The 22,811-nt window shown below is 51.3% G+C and overlaps 1 protein-coding gene across 3 annotated transcripts in view; it reads left to right on the top strand.

Moving 5' to 3' along the window:
* The window catches only part of NFATC2 (nuclear factor of activated T cells 2), a 142,070-nt gene that overhangs the window by 21,619 nt on the left and 97,640 nt on the right, over window positions 1-22,811 (top strand). For all 3 annotated transcript variants that reach the window (XM_020888822.2, XM_020888830.2, XM_070472761.1), the window contains exon 3: window positions 2,434-2,605. In XM_020888822.2, coding sequence (XP_020744481.1) covers window positions 2,434-2,605 — 172 coding nt within the window. The remainder of the gene's footprint in view (window positions 1-2,433; window positions 2,606-22,811) is intronic.

The following is a 22,811-nucleotide window of genomic DNA, read 5'->3' as shown; positions in this document are numbered from 1 at the left end:
CCCTTGTTCTTTCTAATCAAGTCCTGGATCCATCTCCAAAACGTGACTTGTGTCATGATTGGGAGTGAGGAGGAACATTAATGTAAGATATGATTGTGAGGCATTTATCTGAGACTTTTTTGTATATGAAACCCTTTCCTCTCTATTATGTGGCTTGATCTGAGAGGTTCTGATGGGTTAGAGTCCTTCCGCCCCTAGCAAGTGCCAATCTGTGCCTGCCAGTGAGATATTTCCAAAAGTTTTCTGTTAGATTGAGAGGATGGGTCATTCAAAGAAGTCTCATGATGATACTTATCTCAGGGAGTGTGGATAACTCCACAGGGGCTGACATTCAAGTGCAGAATGTCAGGTTCATTCCAGTGGTCCGAGTCTTAAGATTGTATTCTAATTGTTCTAGAAGCAAACAAAGTTAGAAGTTGGTACTTAGGGGTATTGCATTGAATCTTCTACTCACTATATTTTTTGATTAATACAGGGGTGGAGTGATTTTTCAATAAGGCTTATTTTTCTAACTTTAAACAATTTTAAACTGAGAATATGAGAATAAGAATCTGTAACACAGAGGGCACTCTGGTTGTAGGCAGAAGCTTGACGGCATCTTGGAACTGTAGCCAAGGTGGAAATAAAGGCACTTTGGACACCCCGAGATTGCAGGGTTAGAGGGACTTCAGGGGGCAATGTCATTATAAAGAATGGCTAGAGATTTGCTTGCATAGTGAGGATGTAAGTATAAGTTGAGTTGTGTGTTCAGGTTAAGCTGTAGCACTGATGGAGTTTGTGGGGTTGTCCCCCTCTCCCTTGGAACTGCTCTAATAGAGAAGGATTAGAATTGACCTCATTGCAAATGCTTAATTAAGTCCAGTTGATAATGTTAGCTTCTAGCAGTTCTGGACTTAGCAGGAAAGACTATCCTGATTAGATTAATGTTTCCTTCTGCATGTGAAAAATCAGGACACAGTGACCCAAATTCATGCATTTGCAGCTTCAAAGCTACTTTGAACATATGAGGGTTCTTTGAAATAACACTACTTGTTCATTCTTTCATTTATCCTTCCATTTGTTCATCCGCCCACCCACTGAATATTCATGGAAGACCAGGCACTGCTCTAGACTCATTCCATGAATTAAATATTTTCTCGAACCTATTTTAAATAAATTAGTAAGATAAGACATAAGGTAGAGGTGTGGAAGAAGCAAGAGGCTTAAATTGGAGCTTTGACTATGTCTTCCTCTGTGATCTTGGGAAAATGTTTTTAGATTCTCTGGGACTCTGAGTGCATGCTCTAGATGTAGCATGCTCTAGATGTAGATTGTCAAGCCTTCAGTCATCTCTTCAGTGACATAATTCCAAGCTCATATCAAGTACCTGTTGTGTGTGCTGGGTAGGGTTGAGATTTTAGAGTAAAATAAAACTTAATGGCTTGACCTCAAAGATCTTACAACTTTCAATACAGTCAGATTGTCTGACACTACCAATACCATTAATACAGATTGTCAACAGTAACATTTATTTGAAATATACAATGTATTACATGAAAAATAATTATAGCTGATATTTACTGAGCATTTATTGTGCATAAGCCCTTTCTATGATCTCAATGTCCCCACTTCATAGTTGAGGAAGCTAAGGCCTAGGGAGATAGAGGTGTTTGCTCAAAGCCACACAGGTGTTTGGAGATGGAGCTGGGACTTGAGCTTGGGTGTGTAATTCCAGCCTTACTCTTGACCTCTAGCCCTCATTTAATTGTAGGGAGTTGGAGTGGTTTGGCTCATCCATGCCAAAACCAGACACCTCGCTGTGGTCAGATGTTCTACACTTGACCCGAGAAGTGATGACAATGACTGGGAATGGCCTCTTTCAAAATTTATTTTTATTGAGATAATCAGACATAGAAATAAGAGCTGGAAAAGCACTTCTAGATGCCATCTAGTTCATTTTTGGTTATAGGAGATTGAGAATAAAAGAGTTGAAGTTGCTTACTTAAAGTCACACGGCAGGTTAGTGATCCAATGGGACCCTTGATTTCTGTTACAGAGTTCCTTGTCCCACACTTACTCCTTTGGGGAAAAAACAAACATCCTGACTAAGGGCTATCCTTTGGAGGTGGGAGGTGATATTTTTCAAAATTCCCAGAGGAAAAGAAGTTGCAGCAGTTAGAAACATGCTAGGACTAACATGTCATGAAATTAGCTTCAGAAATGGAGACGTCAGTCATTCCGTCTTCATCCAGACGGAAGAGAAAACGGGAAAGATCTGTAGCTTGTGAAGCGCCCGGCCCGTCATGTCTCAGGAACGTGTGCCTCGCAGCAGCCGGCGTTTTCCCGTGTGCCTGCTGGATGTTTTCAGGAGAGGGGCCATTCAGGTTTGTTGTGCAGGGTGACCGGGCGTGGCTCCGCGCGCACCTGACCGCTTCTGTCTGCTCTTCCTTCCAGGATCCCAGTGACCGCCTCCCTCCCTCCGCTCGAGTGGCCGCTCTCCCACCAGTCCGGCGCCTATGAGCTGCGGATCGAGGTGCAGCCCAAGCCACACCACCGAGCGCACTACGAGACGGAAGGCAGCCGCGGGGCCGTCAAGGCTCCGACGGGCGGCCACCCTGTCGTCCAGGTATGGACTTGCGTTCCCTTCCTCTGGTGTCCTCGTGGGTCACCGGGCCGCTCGCTTCTGCTGGGCTGTTGTTTGGTGCTGATGAGACTGCGGTGCGTGTCTCAGCTTCCTCTTCCTCCAAGGGATGGGAAGTCTGAGATTGAGTGTCGGAAGCTAATAAAGCCACTCAGAAGCCAGGAAAAAAGTCTTCTTGGCCTGCATAAGGATCGAAGTGATATTCATGCTGTCTTCTTCCTTCTCTTTCTGATTGAGAAACTACTATAGTTTAGTAGAGGTGTCTGGTTTGAAGGTTTCTGAAGCCATCATTTTGTGTTTAAATTTTAGGTGAGTCCATTAAGGAAAATCAGCATATTGAAAAGTGGGAAAAAGTTAGAACTACACACAGTCCAACTACCTAGAATAATGTTTTTTTTACCATTTTGATATGTTTCCTGTTGCCTGTTTTCTATTCACAAACATACCAATGTCTGTCACTGTACATTTATATACTTGATGTTACAGTAGCTTGTACTTTTGATTTTTTTTTTCCTCTTTACATTATACCCAGAGCATGTCCTACTGTTTTTTCCTTAATCATTACCTTTTATGTCTGTGGCTTGTGATTTAACCTCAGATATTTTTTTCAAAATAAGTAGAGAATTGTTTTGTTTTGTTTTTTTATTTCCCTCCAAAATGATCAGAGTTAAAATATTCTTAATTGTATAGTCTGGTTAACCAGCAACTGCTGACTGGTGCCTACCTGCCAACTCAGACATTTAATACAACCTCTGAGCCACCAGGGAAGCCTAATACATCTAAATTAATTTAACTCTTTTTTTTAAAACTTGCCTTAAAGTGAAGGCAAAGTATTTAAAAGTATAAAGTGAGGGCAAAGTGTAAGTGAAGGCAAAATACTTATCAAAGTGTTCTGTTTTAAGAATCTGATGGTGCATCAGAACCTTTGAGAGTAGTTGTTAAAAATGCAGATTCTCGAGCATCTCCTGAAGCTGTAGGATATGAATACAATTCAGACAAAAAACAAACGCACAAAGCTTAAACCCTAAAATTTCCACAGGCAGCTTTGAGTGTGTGTACACCTAGGTAAGGACTTTGGTGATGCCAGTTGGAGCTTCCACATCCTGGTGGCTGTTTTTTCTGAATCTGACATCACAGTTTCGGGGGGATTTGTTTTTGTTCACTGCTTCTTTTCATTTACACCTGGTAGGTTTTCCTCTCTGTGCATCCAGCAGTTCTGACTGTGCAGTGATCTGGGATGGCGATGTGTCCTGGGCGCTGTAGAGACTCTTGCTTTTGCTGTCTTCCTCTAAAGGTAGTTCAGTTGCTGGCCAGTCACTTTGAACTTTCACAGGTTTGATTTTACTCTGTTACGGTGGACCTGTGCAAAGCCCGAGGTGTTCCCCATACCCTTCAACTTCATAGGGTTAGCCACTGAAGTCCTTCTTTGGTGGATCTAGTTGAGGCTTGGTTTTGAATTTTTACTTAAAAGTTTTTGTTTATTTATCTACTTTTGGCTACACTAGGCCTTCTTTGCTGCATGCCGGCTTTTTTCTCTAGTTGCAGAGAGCGGGGGCTCCTCTCGAGTTGCGCGGCGCGGGCGTCTCATCTCTGTGGCTTCTCTTGTGGTGGAGCGTGGGTTCCCTGGCACGTGGGTTTCATTAGGTGAGGCGTGTGGGCTCAGTAACTGGGGCTCCAGCGTTCTCGAGTGTGGGCTCAGTAGTTGTGGGATGGGCTAGTTGCCCCGAGGCATACGGGATCTTCCCAGACCAGGGATCGAACCTGTGTCCTCTTCATTGAAAGGCAGACTCTCCACCTCTGGACAGCCAGGGAAGTCACAGACTTGGTTTTAGACTGTGTGAAGGCAGGTCCACAGTAGGCTTTACTCTAAGCCAGACCTCATTCTGAAGGCCTAGTCGTTTCGGATGCTTTTCGGGGAGGTCACTCCTCTCTGATGGGCGAGATTCCCGATATTCCAGCTCCGCCGAACCTGCAGTTTCTGTTTCCCTTTTTACCCTGTAGCTTCCTCTTTCTGATAAACCCTGCACATTTCCCCTGTGATTGCCCAGCCCGCCCTTGGTCATGGACTTGGGGAACCCCCCACCCCTTTCCTCCTCTCTGATGCTCTACCCACGGTTTCTAGCTGCTTCCACAGCCTGGGACTCAACCCTGCCCCCACCCCTTGCTCAGCAGGACCACCGTGTTCTGTTTGAACTCCACGCTCTGGATGTGGGAAGGAAAGTGTCCCCAGGCAGAGAGCTGCAGGGAGCATGGGTTCACCTCGCGTGTTTCCTTCCCCTCATGGACCACGGTCGTATGCTGCCTGCTGTCTAATGCCTGAAAGCAGTTGGCTTATCTTTTTTCTGGGTTGAAAAGGCACATCCGTCTTTATCCTTTCATGATCTTCGATCTCAAATATACTCAGCATTGTTTTAACTTTTTATTTTATATTGGAATGTAGCCGATTAACAATGTGATCGTTTCAGTGGACAGTGAAGGGACTCAGCCATACATATCCATTCTCTCCTAACTGCCTCCCTCCCCCGAAAGCAGTTGACTTATAAACTTTTGTTCTATTTTATAGTTGTTTATGATGGTAGGGCTGGTCTGGTATTATTTGCTCCATTGTGCTTGAAAAGTGAATTTTGGAAAATAAAATCTTCATATCATTATCAAGTGAGGCTTATCTGCTCTAGGACGAGAACCTCCTGGCCTGGAGGCAGTGGAAGGGTATGTTGGAGTCAAAGCCTTTGGTTGTAACGGAGAGAGAAACTCATTCAAAGCCAGTGAGCAAGGGGGGAGTATATGAGGAGCCTGCTGGAGTTACATATAGTTGGGTCAGGAGATTCAGCTCAAGAAGAACCTGGGCTCATGGTCACGAGTCTGAGATTTACTTCTCTGCTCAGTCAGTCCAGTAACAGGTGGACACATCCTGCAGGAATTTGCTGAGTACCTGCCCTTTGCCATCTGCTTAATGCTGAGGTTCAGTAAAGAGAGAAGCTATGGTCTTCTTCTCTATGGAGCTCACGATCTGGGGGTATAAAGTTGCTGACTTAAATAATCATGCAAACAATAACATTGCAAACTGTGGCAAGTGGCAGGAAGGAAGCGTGCATGAGGCTCTGGGCGCGTAAGATGGAGAAGTCAGTGTAGACAGGGGAAGGTTTCCCTGGGAAGATGTCCTTGAAGATGAGACCAGAGCTGAGGATGTGTGGTGGGAGCAGCGGGTACAAATGCCCGGGGGCAGAAGGAAGCAAGGTAACTGGACTATGAAGGGCCCGGGGGAGGGAGCGGCGGGCCGGAGCGTGGGTGGCCTGGTCAACCAGGGGGAGGCTCTGGCTTTCAACCTGGCGCAGGAAAAGCAGGGAAGAAACAAGAAGAAGAGCTGGGAGGCTCTGGCCACGGTGTCTGTCCTCGAGGGGCTGCGTGGCATCTTTGCTCCCTGATTATTCAACAAGCGTTTGTGGAGCACTGCTCTGTTCCAGGCATGGTTCTAGATTCTGGGATATGGTATGAACAAAACAGCCAGAAACCCTCACCCCCATGAGCTTACAGTTTAGCAAGATGATGCAAATAATAGTTAACACTTAGTGAGCACTTACCGCGTGTCAGACCCTTTTCCAAGTGATGTCTGTGTTAAGTTAAATTAAACTTATTTAATCCTCAGAAGAGCCCTAGGAAGTAGTTACAGTTAGGTCAAGGAGATGTCAAAGACCTTACTCAAGGTCTTAGCTCTCGAATGGTGGACTCAGAATTTGGACTCTGGTGTCTGGCTTTGCCTGCTAGACAGCTTTTCTCATCTTCCACATCTCTCTGCAGACCAACTTTCCCTGCCTCCTCGTTCTCACCAGACAGAGAAGACCTGGTGGAAAGATGCCCGCACCTCCTGCCTGTCAGATTTTCTATGCTGTCTTAATTCTAGTCCCTCACCAGCTTGTTGGAATCCAAATCCTGACCTTTAGGGAGATTCTAATTGGCTCTGATTAGGGAGGGTGCCACCCGCTGGTCCAGTTAGCTTGGCCAGAGAGGTCAGACCATATGCAGTGCAAGGCTCTGCTCACCCATTCATCACGGGCTGGGGCCGTGGGAAGTTCCAGAAAAGGAAGTGGACGTAGATGCAGTTCTGAAGATGTCCTCTACACTGTGCCTGGCATTCACGCTTCTCCTTCCAGTAGCTCCCCAGGATCCATCTCCCCCCGCCTCATTTTTGGCCACACATGCAACAGGCAGGATAGTAAGTTCCATGACCAGGGATCAAACCTGTACCCCCCACCCCACCTCCCACACAGGGCCACTGCTCCTCCAGGGAAGGCCCTCTGCCCCTCTCCTGGTTCCTTACTTTGAAAACCCAATGTATGACTTAAAAATTTATAGCCATATCCTCAAAAGACACAAAGTGAAGCTTTTTTTTTTTTAAGTCATTTGAATAGATTGGGTTTTCTTCAAAATGAAATGTGCTAACCCCTGATTTGTTTTAGCATAGGAAGTCTTTTTTTTTTTTTTTAATAACCTCTTTGAAAAATGAAAAAAAGAGGGGGCTTTAAGAAGACAGGGACTCTTAACCTTTAAGGAGGTGTGAAAACCTCTGTCAAACCCTGGAGTCTCGCCCTTACAGTCCCAGGAGAGCCCTGTCTCGTCCCTTGCCTGGGTGCTTCTGCCGGCCTCTCTCTTGGTCTCTGCCTGTCTCTCTCCTTCCATCCGTGTCTATTTCTGTACTATGCCCTGGCTCCCTTTTCTCCCTCTCAATGATTGGTTCTCACCCTTCTCTTTATTTGCCACACGATAGAACTTCACTTTTTCTGTACGCCTAGTGGTTTTATGCGCCTCTTTATATGAAAATAAAATGAGTACACGACCATTTCTTTCACTTTCTTTAAATATAAAATTGCAAATCTTAAGCATATGCCCTGTTCCGCTGTTTTTTCTTTTTCTTTTGTCTTTTCTTTTCTCTTGAATGTCAGTTGGTCTGGGAAGAAAGTCTGCTCCAAACTTTAAATGCTTTTCAGATCTCATGACTCATTCATTCGGTGAATATTTTGTTGAGGGCCTGCTGTGTGCCAGGCGCTGATAAAGTACTGATGGGTGTGAGATGGATGAGGTCTGTGCCCTGGTGGAACTCGGGGGGGTGGGTAGGACGTGCCACGCAGACCAGGATGGTTTGGTGTGACTGTTGCGGAGATGTGGGTGGGTCAGGCAGGCCAGATGAGGCCATCTGGGATTATACCATGGACCCCAAGGTAGATGGTGACAGCTGATTGGGAGTTCATCTGCTGGATGTGCAAGTTGGGGGTGACTGCTGAGACAGAACGAGCTATGCCAAGCAACCACTACTTGGATAACCTGCATTAGATGGAGGATCTTACTATGGAGATGACTTACCGCCTGGGGCCTGGAGCAGGTGACTGAGCCAGCAAAGAGAGGAGTATTGCCCATCCTCTCTCTGTCTCTTTTGGTGTGGTGGGCGGGGGGAGTGTTCCATGTACAAACACAGCACATGCAAAGGTCCTGAGGCAGGGAAGAGCTTCTGAGGACCCAAGGGACGGCCAGTGTCACTTGACTAGCCTGGAGGGTGATCGTTGGCAGGACTCATAAGCCAAGATGAGGAACTAGGGTTTTATTTCAGGGCAAGGGGAAGGGAGTGGCGAGTTCTGAGCAGGGAAGGAAGGCGATTCTGATTGAATACTTTGGGATCGCTTGTGCTTCCCTCTAAGGAGTGGGTTCCTCTAAGGGAGGAAGCAGCGAGGCGAATTTGACAGGCTGTGGCGATGCCAGCTGGAAGGCCGAGGTGGTGAGGATGGGGAGGTGGCATTGGGAGGGGAGAGAATGGATTCCATGGCGTGAGGTTCAGGACTCAGTGCTGGCTTAGCTGTGGGTGGAGCGGAAGTGTCATCTGCCACTCCGGAAGACTTGGGGTGAAAGTCATTTTCTTAGGGGAGGATTATAAGTTCATTGTGGGGTGAGGGAATTAGGAAGGGCTTGTTGAGGCATCCAGGCAATGCTGGCAAGTCTGCGGTTGGGTGTATGAGCCTGGAAGTTTCACCTAGAAAGCTCTAAATCCCATGGAACTAGGGCCAGTATATGGTTCTTTCTGAGGAGTCTGGGTATCTTAGCTCTTTGACTTGACTTTGACCTGTAGGGATCAGAGAAAGGGAACCACTCAATTCATCTCGAAAGAGCCACATGCCTTTTGGTAGAACCTGGCCATCATTTCCTCGTTCTATTTCAGGACAGGAAGCAGTGGTCCTTGGGTGGACAAAACTGGCATTCAAAGGCAGCTTTGTAAAGTTGGTCTTTTAAGTGTTTCCCTGGCTCTTTAGCTGATGGGCGCTCATAATACCCCAGTTGAGAGCTGCCTGTATAATGCCATTGTCACGTAATCCTTTCCCTGCTGGCTTCCAGACCCTTTCGCCATAAACCTGAATTAGAAATTCCCTGTAGAGGACACTCAGTTTCTTCATCCATCCTCGTGCGGGGGCTTTCGATAAATGTTATTTTCACCACTCTCTGGGATGTGCTTTCAACTGGAATAAGGATTGGAAAGCCATCCTTTTTGTTAGAAAGTAATCAAAATCCGAGGCTGTTTAAACACACTACACACCTCCACAGACAATACTCCTGATTCTTTCCAACAGATGTTCAGACATATGGAAACAACATGGGCAGTTCCTTTAGGAGAAATTCCTTGCAGATGCAGAAACCTGATCTGTTTTGTCCTGGGTAACAGGACCGAGCTTCGCAGGCTGGGCCACACCTGTCCCAGTTGCCGCCTTCCCAGCCCAGAGGAGGCCAGTCAAGTCTCCGAGCTTTCATCTAGTAAAACAGATTACAGGACAGTGATTTTCATCCTGTTGGATTTGGGCTTTTGTCCTCGCCGCGACTCACTTTAAATTACATCTGAGACGGGGGAGAGAGAAGCCAGACGGGGTTTCCTCCTTACCGGGCGAAACTGGAGTCGTGACAGGGAGCCTCGCTTCTCTGGCATTCGGCTGGGCGTATTGGCTTCTGTTGACTCATAAAACTCTGTGCTTGGTGAGGCTGGCTTGGGGAACAGGAAGCAGGGCTTGCTGAGGCTAATTTGTCTCGATCAGGGCTGCTGCATTTGCTTGACAGAGGTTCCGTCAGACCTTCTGGGGAAGGAAAGGTGCGGAGGGAAACCGATGCTCCAGCTTCAGGGGAGGGGCGTGTGTGCTGGGAATTCATCACTCGGCAGGTGCCCGGCCCCATTCCAGGCGCTGGGAATACGGCGTGACCGAAACAGAGACAAATTCCTGCCCCCGTGGCGTTGACTTTCTGGCCGCAGTGAGATAAACAATACATCTAATAAATAGGAAAATTCAGTAGTGTGTTGGAAGGTGATAAGTGCTGTGGGAAAAACTGCCGGGGTGGGGGTGGGGAAGTGGGCGTGGTCAAGGCAGCATCTGAGCCCTGATACTGAAAGTGCAGGTTTCTGGGGATGAGCGCTCCAGGGGACCAGGGCCATGCTGGGTGCAGCCTGGGGGCAGAGAGGAGGCCTGCGTGGGGAGGGCAGGCCAGGCCGAGTCAGGACCCGAGAGGAGAGGGCGGGGCCCAGCGGATGCGCAGACTCGGGCCTTGGGCTCTGCAAACTTACGCGCAGGAAGGTGGGGGCCGGGGAGACGCGGGATCCCTCTGGCTGCGGCTGATGACCTGCCGTCGCGCGGCTGGGAGAGGAGCAGGGAGACGCCGGAGCCTCGTGGTCCATGCGACACAGCGGGGCTAGCACTGCGGGGTGGGAGACCTGGGAAGTGGTTGGATTCTCGGTGTGTTGTGAAAGTCAGGCTAGTCGGATTTCTTCTTTTTTTTTTGAGACACGGGTCCCGGGCAGGAGGCACGGTGTGGCTGTAGTCTTGGGGAAGGCTGGAGCACCAGTGGGTGAGCAGGCCTGCCCCCACCGCCCTGATGCTCCTGATTTCAGAGGGGAGCGACCTTCTGGGGCTGGCTTGACCCGGCCTTTTCCTTTAAAGGTGAGGGTGGGGTGGGGTGGGGATGCTGAGGCCAGCTTTAGGAGGAGCCTTCCTCACTGCCCTGCCTTTGTCTGTGTACCAGGCTCTTGATTGTAACACTGGCTGTTAATTAAAGCCTTTTTTTTTTTTTTAATAAAAGAGTACAGACCAAACCAAGTGTATCTGTGGGCCAGATGTAGCCCTCCTGGTGACCTTGGTGGGGGCTGGAGTGCTCCTGTAGGCCTTGTAAAAGCAGGGAGACAGGTGCTGGCCTCCAAGGTGAGCCAGGTGGTGAGTCATGGGGGCAGGCAGCGCAGGGTTGGACGGTGCGGGGCGCCCCACTGACCGCACACGGGAAACACTGAGGGAAGCACGAGGTGCTCCCGTGACGATAGAAATGATCATGGGTGAGCAGCAGAGCTCGCCCACCCCTCACCCCAGTGTAAGCAGAGAACGGAGGCTTCTCGGATCTTGAAGAACTAACTGTTCCAGAAGGAGAACAGTGCTTGCAGTGCGTCTGGCAACCAGTGGGAACACAGAGAGGAAGCCTCATTTGTTCAGAAACAAATCTGTGGATCCCTGTTAAGGGCCGGCGGGGGATAGAACAATAGCGGCTACGTGTGCTGAGCATCTTCTGGGGACTCTCCTGTGAGTGAGCTGCTTAATCTTTGTAGCCACGCCATGGAGTGTGGGTGGTAGGATGACTCTCGTTTTACAGGCAAGGACATTGGGTCACAGAGAGGGCAGGCAACTTGGCTGATGTCACCCAGCTGGCTCTGATGCGGACACAGGAGGTATACAGGCGGAACCCACACTGAGCCCCTGGTCCGTGCTACCTTTTGGAAGGAGAACCATCCTCTGAATCCTGGGAGACAGCGTGGAGGTTAGAGCTGCTTGTTCTGAGCCTCCTAGAAGACTATGGGCTGCTTCTGCCCATAATCGTGTCTGTTTATTGAGCACTTACTATGTAACAGGCATGTCGAATGGAGCGGCTCAGGCAGGCATGCTGTCTCTACCCTGGGAACAAAGCTTGGAGGTGTTGAGTGCCTTCCCCAGGGAGCAGACGGTCACTAGTGACTCTGACCAAGCTTCCCCTGTGTGCCACCTGCAGGAGGTACTATTAACCCCATTTACAGATGAGGAAACTGAGGCTGAAGGTCACACCACTTAGCAGAGAGGGCGATACTAATGCCTGCTTCCTAGGGTTTTTGCAAAGATAAATGACTTAAGATGGGAAGATGCATAGAACGGGGCCTGGCATGCACCGAGCACTCCCCATGTGTGCATCATCCCTGTTTCCTGTTATTATTTATCTTCCTCTGGACCATTCTGTTAGGATAAAGAAGGGAGCCTTTTTTTCTCACGTGGAAGTTTGGTTTCATGAACTCGATACTGATGATATGATGACACGCGTGCTCGTCATTTGCTGGCAGGGGCCCTGGGTGAGGTCAGAGGACTCGCTCAGGGTTGTGTAGCTGAGATATGGTGGAGCTGAATTTATATTAAAGTTTATTTGTGGCTGTGCTGGGTCTTCATTGCACTGTTTGGGCGTTCTCCAGCTGCAGTGAGTGGAGGCCTCCGTCTGGTTGTGGGGCGTGGGCGTCTCCCTGAGGGGGCTTCTCTTGTTGCCAAGCGCAGGTTCTGGGGCACGCGGGCTCGGTAGTTGTGGCTCACGGGCTTCGCTGCCCCGCGGCACGTGGCATCTGCCCAGACTGGGGATCGAATGTGTCCCCTGCACTGGCAGCTGGATTCTTAACCGCTGGACCACCAGGGAAGTCCTGTGGCTGAATCTGAAAGCATACCTGTCGGGCTCCTTGGCTAAACTATTTCCCCTGTTGTGTACGGCCTTCAGGCTCACTGCTTAGGCGTGGCTGATTCTGAACGTTCTGACTCAGGTTTGAGAAAGTTTTTGTGTGGGTATGTGTGTGTGTGTATGTACATATATATAATATTTTTATATAAATGTATAAATACATATGTATACTATATGTATATATGTGTGTTTATGTGCATCAGGTATGTGTAATGTGTACTCATATATATGTAATTTTTGTTCTGTTATTTTTCTTATCTTAGTGTGTATTCAGCATTTGAAAAATATATAAAAAAGAAAGCAGACAGCCCCCTTGTCACCTGGAGAGAACCGATCTCATTGCTTTGGTGTTTTCCTTCCAGTGTTTTCCCCACGCTTGCACACTTAAGCTCGTAGCACCTAGTTCCTGCCTTGCCCCTTCCTTTATTGAGTCTCTGTTTATTTTCATGCTATCTGGGGGGGAAACAGCTAAGATCCAAGTAAGGCTGGGAACTGCTTTACGTGCCTTCCATGTGTAAGTGGCTACAGTGCTGCCATGATTTCCAGGCAAGACCTGAAGGCACAGAGAGGTTAAGTCACTTACCTAAGGTCACACAGGAAGTGGGTCCAAAGCCTGCACCCTTAGAAATCTCTGATGATCCTGAGATAATTTTCCAGGTTGCTCCTAGGGGCTTCTGTTGTTGCCTAGGTATTTTGGAAAAAAAAAATCAGGAAATAAATTTTCCCCTCGCCAGGGCGCTTGGTCTCGGGCAGCGCATCACCCTCCCTTGCACCTGGGTTCCTGCCCACCGTGGGTTGTTCTCATCACACTAGTTGGGGTGACTGTGAACAAGGATCAGCTGACCCCTGGGGCCTCAGGGTCCCTCACGGCGAGTTGGACAGCGTGTTACTTCTCTGTTAGGATCTAGAGGAGATGAGCGTGTGTGAGACAGTGCTGAATACAGCCAGCTCTGGTTTCCTGTATCACTCACTTTTGGGGAAGGAAGTGCATTCACATGATGCAGATTCAAAAGATACAAGAGACGCACAGGACAAGACTTACCACCCTGCTCAGACCCGGGGGGGCGGGGTACCTCATCTCCCTGAAGCTCCAGTGTCACCAGTTTCTTGAGTCCTTCAAGAGGCGGTTTGAGTCTGTCCGTGTGGTTGGATGCATTTTTGTCATTGCCATCATCACTGGTGTTGTAATTTATAAAGGACTTGGCAGAATGCCCTGCATATTTAAAATTGCCAATAAATGATCAAGGCCATTATTACTGGGGAGCTTAAAAAGGCATCGCATTTTGATTTTCTGAGTTGGAAGTGAAGCTGAGTAGATCTTCTTGGCATCATTTATTTAACCAAATAGACCTCTCTCATTCAAGCTTAGGTTGCTGTTAAGGGAATTACATCTCCCTAGTTTAACATTTATTGTCAAACTGTAAATACTTCCCTAATGAATACAAGTTTTGGAAGCTGCCTCAAGTAAATGTTCGTTAAGCCTTGGCTTTACCTGTCGCTAGGAGCAGTGATGTAAAAGACTCCATCAGCCTACACTGGCTGTATCCCACATCTATGCCTCTATCCTTTCTCTCTCCATCCAAAAATGATACATTGACGATAAAAGCTATGGATGGCATCAGTGTGGGCAGGATGGTGTGGTTAAAAAGTAGTGAGAAAAGCATGGAGTAGGATTGAGTGGTTTTCCAGCCTCTCTTATTTATTCAACAAACATTGATAGGGCTTTCACCACACGCCAGGCTCCATGCTGGGTTCTCCTCACTCAGTTCAGTCCATGGACCAATAGCACAGACTTACCCTGGGGGTTTGTTCAAAATGCAGAGTCCCAGGTTTCTCCACAGTCTGCCAAGTTGGAACCTGCCTTGTATAAGATCCCCTGAAGATTCATGCCCTTTTGGCAGAACTTTGCTGACTGGAGATGGGGATAGATTAGTGAACAGAACAGACAAAATCCCATGTTCTCACAGAGTTGGTGTTCTGATGAAGCGAGACACACAGCAAAACAAATAAATCTAGTGATTAAAAAAAAGCAATAAGAAGAAAAATAAGGCAGGATGGTAGATGGAAGATGATGGTGAGTTGCTGAAGATGCTCTCTAGGGAAGAACTTTCTGAAGAGGTGAGATTTAACCAGATTTTCGAGTCAGTGAGAGAATAAGTTGTGTCACTGTCTTGAGGGAAAGTGCTGGAGGAAGGGAATGGTGAGTGCAAAGGCCCTGAGGCAGGAGCCTTCTTGGTATCCACTTTGGACATTAGTTCAGAGGTGGGTTCTGATCAGGAATTAAGTATTAATAGTGAACATGTCCCCCCCCCCCCCCCACCATATGACCTTTGCTGTGGTATTTGAGTGCCTTTTATATGACCGTGGGATGTAGACAGAGGTCCCCGAGTCACAGCCCAGGGAAGTCTTCTGTGTCAGGGGGTACAGTTGCACAGGCTGTGCACTGCATCTCACGAGGGCACCCATTCACATTTGCATATTTATCAGGACAGTGTCCTGCCACATGCCTTCTAAGGGTGCGCAGGGAGAGGTGTCTTTTCCTAATTTGTACAGAAATGCCAGGCAACCTAGCGATGGCCCTGGTGATATAATTCTTAAGAGGAGGAAAAATCTGAGTGTGAGTATCTTTCAGGTAGGGACATCTAGTATCTTTCAGTTAGGACATGAGCCGGCCTTTGCATCGGCTGCTCAGTTCATTGATATGCTACCTGGTCCTTTAAGACATTTGACTTGACCTCTAGGTGGCAAGAAGGGCATTTCTGCTCGTCTGAAAGGCCTCCCTTCTCCAGTCCTTTCCTTCTCCCACGTGGGGTTTTTGTTGCTTTCTCCTTCCTGCCCTCTCGCCAGCCAGCAGGGAGCCTCGTCAGCTTCCACCTCTGCCCGAGCCTGAGTGTGCAGCCCTGCCGCACGCTTCTCCTCTCTGAGCAGTGGGCGCCTTGGCTCTGAAACGGGGGCGCTGCTCTGGAAGCACCCTCCCACCCCTACGCTTACATGAGTCTGTGACTCAGATCAGTGGGTGTCACCTGAGTAAGAAGTGCCTGCGTTTAGTTCTGTTCACTTTGAGGTGGGAGTTCCAGCTTTTTGTCACCTTGGCCTGCATCACTTGCATCATTTCCTACCTCCAGAGTTGACTCATTCATGGACTTGAAGCTGACTGGTTTAGAGTTTGGGGATCCTTGAGCTAGAAGGAGACTTAGAAATCATCTAGCTGAATGACTGGTGTGCCGGCTTCATGCCATTTTACTGAGAGGTTTAGTTACCATTTCACTGAGGGCCTCAGCTACCATTTTACTGAGGGCCTCAAACTTTTTGCTCAGTTAGTGTCTCATTCCATCTCACATTGCGTACTTGAGGTGGGTAGCATCATCACTGGCTTGTGTTCATCAGATGGAGCCTCAGAGAGATGATACGAATTATAAAGATTATTCAGTGACTAAATCGGCAGAGCCACCACTGGGACTGTTAAAAGCAGAAGTTGGGAATGTATTTTTTATCAAGCATGTACACCATGCCAGGCAGTGAGTCTCACCTTGCCTAACCCATAGTACCCTATGAATTGGGTACCGTAATGAGAAGGCTGAGCCCTAAGAAATGTGTGGCTTGCCCAGGGTAAGCCTTATGCCGAGAGAACGTGGAACTGTTTCAGATTTCTGATCTTTCTCTCCTTCTCGTGTGCGTCTCTCAGCACCCTGCTTGCCTGTCGGCATCCGTCACAGGCCTGTGTGTCTGTGACAGGGAGGGTGATGCTGGTACTTCAGGGCCCCTGGCCCCGCCACACTCCCCACCTCCCCTCTGCCCCCCGGGGCGCTCACCCTCCCGCGTCTGGGTGGCAGCTCCGGCTTCCTGACTGCTTCCCGCCCTCCGCGTGTGCCCCTCGGCCAGTCCGCGCCCCACACAGCGGCCAGAGGGTCTGCTTGAGGCGTGCATGGGTGCGCAGCCCTCCCCGCTCGGAGTCGTGCGGGTCCCCTCCCGCCCCGCTCACACGGACTCCCTACCGTGGCCTGCGGGGCCCGGCATCCCCGGCTCCCTGCCTGCCTCTGCTCGTCCTGACGCCTGCCACGCTCACCCTCCTGGCCCCTCGCTCTTCTGCGCATCGTGCCGCAGGGCCTCTGCACTTGCTCTCCACGTTCCCAGCTGTCCACACGGCCCTTCTCTCTGCTTCGCTCCAGTCTCACTTGGCTGGGCACCACAAGGACGCTTTCCCTGATTCCTCTGTCAGAGTAGCTCCCCTCTTCCTCTGCCAGCTCCCATGGCTCAGAGGGTAAGGCGTCTGCCTGCAAGGCGGGAGACCTCGGTTCGATCCCTGGGTCAGGAAGGTCCCCTGGAGATGGAAGTGGAAACCCACTCCAGTACTCTTGCCTGGAGAATCCCATGGATGGAGGAACCTGGTGGACTGCAGTCCACGGGGTGGCAAAGAGTCGGACACGACTGAGCGACTTCACTTTCTTTCTTTTCTCTGCCGTCCGCTCCCTTTCTCTTGATGGTTTCATAGCCCGAGATAGTCTTCCTCCCTCCCACCCGCCCACCCTCCATCACTGCTCCATCCCAGGCCTGGGCGCCGGGCCTGTCACTCAGAGGCACCTAACGGGCATGGGCGTCAGTCGAGAGACCATCCTGACTGCCCCTCGGGCCTTGGTGAGCCCCAGCTGGCCTCGGCCCCATGGGCAGACGATGCCTGGGGGGCGGGGGTGCTGGCCCGGGCGGCCCCTCGGTGGCTCTGCTGTGCTGAAGGAAGCGGAGGAAGGAAGTGACCACAATGAAGAAGTACCAATTCAGAGCCCTGGGACATGCCCAGGCTTCCGCTGCCCCTGGTCTCTCTGCCCAGCGTGACTGGGGCTCCCCGGAGGCGAACAGAAGTGCGGACTTGATGGAATGGGCACAAGTTAGTTTTATAATGAAGAAGAAGAAGAAGAAAAACCTTATTTTTCACTTTCCTTTTTTAATCGAGAAGTATGCCGTGGGTGTTTCCTTGTGGTTTTTAGTCAAAGGGAGGATTGTTGTGGAGCCCGAGTTCCCCTGGGGGCTGCAGCTTTGCGTGAGTCTAACTTTAACTTTGAACGCGTGCTTTCAGGGCTGTGCTAGGATTGGGCCTCCTGGGCTCCGGCTCTGAACAAGGCAGCAGGCTTGTCTACTGTGCCTCGAGGGCCCTGTCCACGCAGGCCGCCTCCCAGATCTCACCCCGTCTTCTTCCTGTTCCGATGACCCCTCCTCAGCCTGTCCTGCAGGGGGAGGGGTCCGGCCGGGTGGAAGGAGCTGCAGGAAGCTCGGCCTGGATGCCCAGTGCGGGAGGCGTCGAATGTGGGCTCCTGGGCTCGGGTTAAAGCTGGTTTCGGGCTCAGCCAGGTGTCTCTACCGAGGACTGGTTGTACAGAAAGGGGGTCAGACAGGGAGCCGCCAGAGTGTGTCTGGAGAGTCCGTGTACCCTTCCTGTTGGGCCCACACCCGTGTGCCCTGCTCCCACGCATTTTGCTGGTGTGTGTCTGATTTTTTGGTGGACTTGTTTCTCTTGTTGGGGAAGCAGAATCGCTCCTTGACTTTCGATTCCCAGTGGGGGATGAGGTTGGGGGCGGGTGTGTCGCCCTCTCCTCGGGCAGAGGCACAACCTTGGAAGGTGCGTTGTCAGGTGCCAAGCGGACTTGGGGAGGCTGTGACTCGCTGGGGACCAGGGTGCGGGTCTTGCCCTGTGGTCAGACCTGAGTCCCGTCTCTGGGCTGGGACAGGAGTGACATTTTTCAGTTGGGGGGTGGGTTCCTTACCTCTTGGGCCCATCTGCCAGCCCCCAGCTAGCTGCTGAGAACAACGTATGTCTTAGGGGAAGACATCCTAACACCCGCCCCCAGAACCTTCCAGGGGTATCTGGAAGGTCAGGTCGGGCAGCATCCTTCGTTCAGTCAGCAAATATTGACCACGTGTCAGCTCTGCACTCGGGGTGGAGAGAGAAATCCTTCAGTCTCTGCCTTCAGGGAGCGCTCAGTCTGCTGGGAGAACTGGACTTGGGAAAACGGGAGGTCTGAGGGAGGCAGTGGAATGAAGTGTTAACAGGGGGAGGGACAGAGCCCGGAGCCCTGGGTGCGCACCCTGACTCTGCCAGTTACTGGCTGTGTGATGCTGGGCCAGTGACTTAACCTCTCTGTGACTAAAGTGGAATGATGACGGTGCTCGGAAAAGAGATGATGACTGTAAAGCATTAAGCGGAAAGCCTGGTAGAATGAGTCCCATGGATGTTAGTTATTCTTATTGGTTTTTTTATGGAGGTTAGGATAAAGCAAATATGGATGTACTAGAGGGAGGAGGTGGTGAGGGTCTGGGTTGAATGACTCTGCTCAGAAAATCTGGGGCAGCTTCTGGGAGGAGGTGACATTTGAGCGGGGTGTTGAGAGATGTGAGGGAAGAATGTTCCAGGCTTCAGGAACAGCCTAGAAAGTGTGCAGAACTGACGGCACATGGTCCTGGAGCTTGTGGCCCGAGTCTGTCCACAGATGGTTTTAGCAGCTCAGGACGTCAAGCTGACACCAGTTACCAACACTGACAAATTCGGAGATTTCTCTTAAAAGGTTGGATCTCTGGCTGGTGTTAATAATGAGAAGATGTGGCAACACTGGGCCCACGCTCTCTGTGGTCAGAGTGCTCAGGAGTTGGGGGGTGGCTGCCCTCCACTGAGGTCAGAGCTGGGCTCCCGGGTGCCCCCAGTTGTAACCAGGTCCAATGTGTTTGTTCAAGTCCTTGCCTGGTTCCTCTGGGCACCTTGTTGGTGACCCTGGACAGGGATTTGTTACTGGTTGTGGGAGATGCTTGGAAAGAAGTTCCCAGGTCTCACTGACTTTCATGTCTACGCATTCTTGTTGTTGTTCAATCCCTCAGTTGTGTCCAACTCTCTGGCCCCATGGATGGCAGCACGCCACGCTCCCCTGTCCTTCATCATCTCCTGGAGTTTGCTCAAACTCCTGTCCATTGAGTCAGTGATGCCATCCAACCATCTCATCCTCTGTCGTCCCCTTCTCCTGCCCTCAATCTTTCCCAGCATCAGGGTCTTTTCCAATGAGTCAGCTCCAAGCATAGGTGGCCAAATTTTTGGAGCTTCAGCATCAGTCCTTCCATGAATATTCAGGGAAAAAAGACTTTGGATTTAGCCAAAGTCTTTTTTTAAAAAAATATAGATAGAAGTGAGACTTTGAATTATAAAGTTGATCTTGCCCTCAATAAAAATGACAGTGTTGTCCTTCATTTCAGTAGCGAGGGGTTGGGGTCTGTTCTGTTGCACAGATTTTTCATGGAGCTCAGGGAAGGATAATTGAGATGTGAATTAAATTCTTCATCAGGTGACACTCTGGGGTGTCAGCCTGGCCAGCATGGTTGATATGAGTTCCTGCACATGGGAGCTGGGATGAGTGTGTTTATCATGGGTTTCAAGCTCAGAAAGTAACAGAAAGTAATGGAATTGAACCCCACGGATTGAGGACAGGGAGCCAGTTTGCTTCCCTTGGCCCCTCCAAATTCCACGCTTGCTAAAAACAAGGTCTGCAGGCTTTATCTGCACTCTGCCAGTGAGCAGAGGAAATCCCAGCTCAGAACCGGATAAAGCTGAACCCGACAGGACCCATGTGCCCTACGGTACTGACCCAGCCCCCAGCTTCATCCTGCACGTTGAAGATGGGATTTGTCTCTCCTCGCCCCTGAAATGATGGAGAAGCTGCATTCGCTTTGAGCGGCGTATGAGAGGCACACTCAAAGCCCCATCAGAAAGGAGGCTTTGGGGCGGCGGGGGCCCGTTCTGCCTGCCGGGAGGTCAGCTCCGAGACCCCAGCGCCCGGACAGGAGGCCGGGGAAGCCTCTGGACTTGCTTCTGGGTCCCGGGGTGCATTCGGGTCCCCGTGCAGTGTCCTGTCCCCGCGCGGCTCGCTCGTGGGCGGTGGGCGCCCCCGTTCGCAGTCGCGTTCGGTCCAGCGAGTGGCCGTCTGCTCGCCCATCGTCTCTCCGTGAACAGAAGCTTTGGGCGTCCGGGCGTCCTCCCGGGCCTCACTCATCCTTGAGGAGTCAGAGTGAGTGTTTCCTTCTTACAACAGACTTCATTTCCTTTTCCTTCCAGAAGTCCTCTTGGCAAACTCTGGCTTCTCGGCCTCTCGCCTCCCTGCCGCGGGAGGTGAGAATCTCCTCCTTGCTGTGAGGGGACCGGGGCTGGGGACCCGGGGGGCTCTCCGCTGGCGGCCGAGTTCCAGCCCCTCGCGGTCTCCAGTCTCTGGACGCAGATGGAGCGGTGTTCAGCTCCTGGCTGGGGCGGGCTGCCGCCGGAGCGAGCAGAGGTCTGAAAATGGTAGCAAAGGAAAGGGCTCTGGGGCCTGAAATAACAAATCTCTTACGAGTGAAGTGGAGGGGAATCACTGGTGTGTGCTGCGTTTCCACTTGAAAGTGAAAGGATGATTTTTCAACGAAGAGGAGACGGGAGGAGCCGACGCAGCAGGAGAGCAGCGGGCTGGCGACGCCTCTGGACGCCGTTGGTTCCCGGCTGTAACCCCTCCGAGCTGGGTGCCTTGGGCGGCTTTCCTCGCCTCTCTGAGCTGCTGTCCGGGGGCGTCACAGTGCCCGGTGCCAGGCTTGGCCTGGGCGGCAGCGTGGGCCCCATCCCTTCCTCTCTGTTCTAAGGACTCAGGAGCCGAATGAATGAATGATGACGCTGAGCTGCCTTAGAGAAAGGCTTGAAATGGGTGATGGTAACTCTGAGGTTTACGGAGCACTCACTGTGTGCCGGGAGCTGTTCTGAAGCTCTCTGCCTGTGTTATTTAATCCCCGATGCAGTGGGGACACCCGAGGCGGGTGTCTGTTCTCCCCTTGTACAGACAGGGCGGTGCTCTGTAGCCCCAGTGAATCTCAGATTTGAGACACAGATGGGGCCTGAGAAGGCTGATGGTCAGAGCCGCCGGGTTCCGGGCCAGGCTCTTTGCTCGGTCTTTCTGCCCGTCCCGGTAGGAGAGCATCCTGGTGCCGACGTCAGCACGGACAAAGGGGCTGTGAGTGGACCGAGCTGGACTCAGTGCTGCCTCTGCACGCTGACCTCTCGGGGGGCCGGCTTGGCTGGGTCTTCTCGGGGCGTTGTACCAGGCGGCTCTTTCTGCAGAGCTGCCTGGGATGGAGGAGCTGGCTTGCGTCCAGAGCCACGATGGGAGGTTCTCTCCTGTTGCGGGAGGGTGGTCACCGTGTCCACTTGGGGCGGCACCCCCAAGTGGGAAGGTGAGCAGAATGGTCTGTGAGACCGACGCAGTTTCTCTGGTACATCATTAACTTCCCATCATTCAGACATGACATGATGCCACTAAACCTCACCCCATGTCCACAACAGCCCCGTGAAAACACAGTGAAGATGATGCCTAATGTGCATTGAGCACTTAACCGTGTGCTGACACGGTTGTAAGTTGCCCATGTGTGTAACAACTCATCTCCTCCTCATGAGTCTATGAAATAGGCAGGCGCTGTTTCCATTTTACACACGTTTACACACGTTACAAGGCAGACGCGATTTTGGAGGGTCTGAGGGGCTGGTCCCAGGTCACCAGCCAGCGACTTCAGCAGCAAGGACTTGAGCAGCTCCCAACCCCACCCCCGGTCTACACTGCTGGCTTCCACTGCTTTGAAATCCCTTCTTCTGGTTTCCTGATGACAAATCCAGGGCCCAGAAGCTTTGGGTGACTTTGCAAATGCCACGCGGTCCACCGGATGCCCCGGCTTGCAGGCTCAGCACCCTGGCCCCAAACAGAGGGCGCCAGCACGCGATGCTCCAACTCCGTGCCCCCGCGGACACGGTGGTGACCGGAGGACACGGGGCGACATGAAAGGAAGGCGCTTGGCCTTGACAGGGGCCCAGCCCCGGCGCTCGCTGGATGCAGTTAAAAGCAGAGTTCCCGATAAGGAGACGCTTTATCAGGCCTCTTGACAGGCCGCGCTTCCTCCCTTCTGCAGCGCGAGCCTTAAACCTCTTCCAAGCCCCTGGCGTGGGGCCTCGGCCGCCTCCCCCTCCCCCCCCGGGGCTCTGGCGGGTGGGGGAGGCCATTAGCCATGGGAGTGGGCCTGGGGGTGGGTTGCTGCCAACCCTTTGAAACCATCCAGGGGGCGGCCCACGCCGCCCTTATCTTGGCCTGTTGGTGTTTCTGGGCCGGAAAAGGGAAGCGCAAAGAGGAAAGCCTTTCTCCTGTGGCTTTTGTGTTTGGTTCACATTAAATGAGGCGGGGTCAGGTTTTGTTGTTTGTTTTCCCACTTTTCAGCGCGAGGATGATGGATGGCTCTTGGCGGTGCTGGCGCCCGGTTCTCCGGGGTAGGCACGCCACCCGCCCGGCTGCGCTCACGCGAACCCGCCCCTGGCCGCGGCCGGAGTCTCCGCTGCGGCTCCTGGACGAGCCCGGGGTGGGCTGTGCCGGGTCTGAGCGGGGGTCCCTGGGCTCCCGGGGTT

The sequence above is a fragment of the Odocoileus virginianus genome, chromosome 9 (assembly GCF_023699985.2).
Source record: "Odocoileus virginianus isolate 20LAN1187 ecotype Illinois chromosome 9, Ovbor_1.2, whole genome shotgun sequence".
Taxonomy (NCBI): domain Eukaryota; kingdom Metazoa; phylum Chordata; class Mammalia; order Artiodactyla; family Cervidae; genus Odocoileus; species Odocoileus virginianus.
Note: the sequence above shows the minus strand (reverse complement) of the source record. Positions and strands in the feature narration are given on the sequence as shown.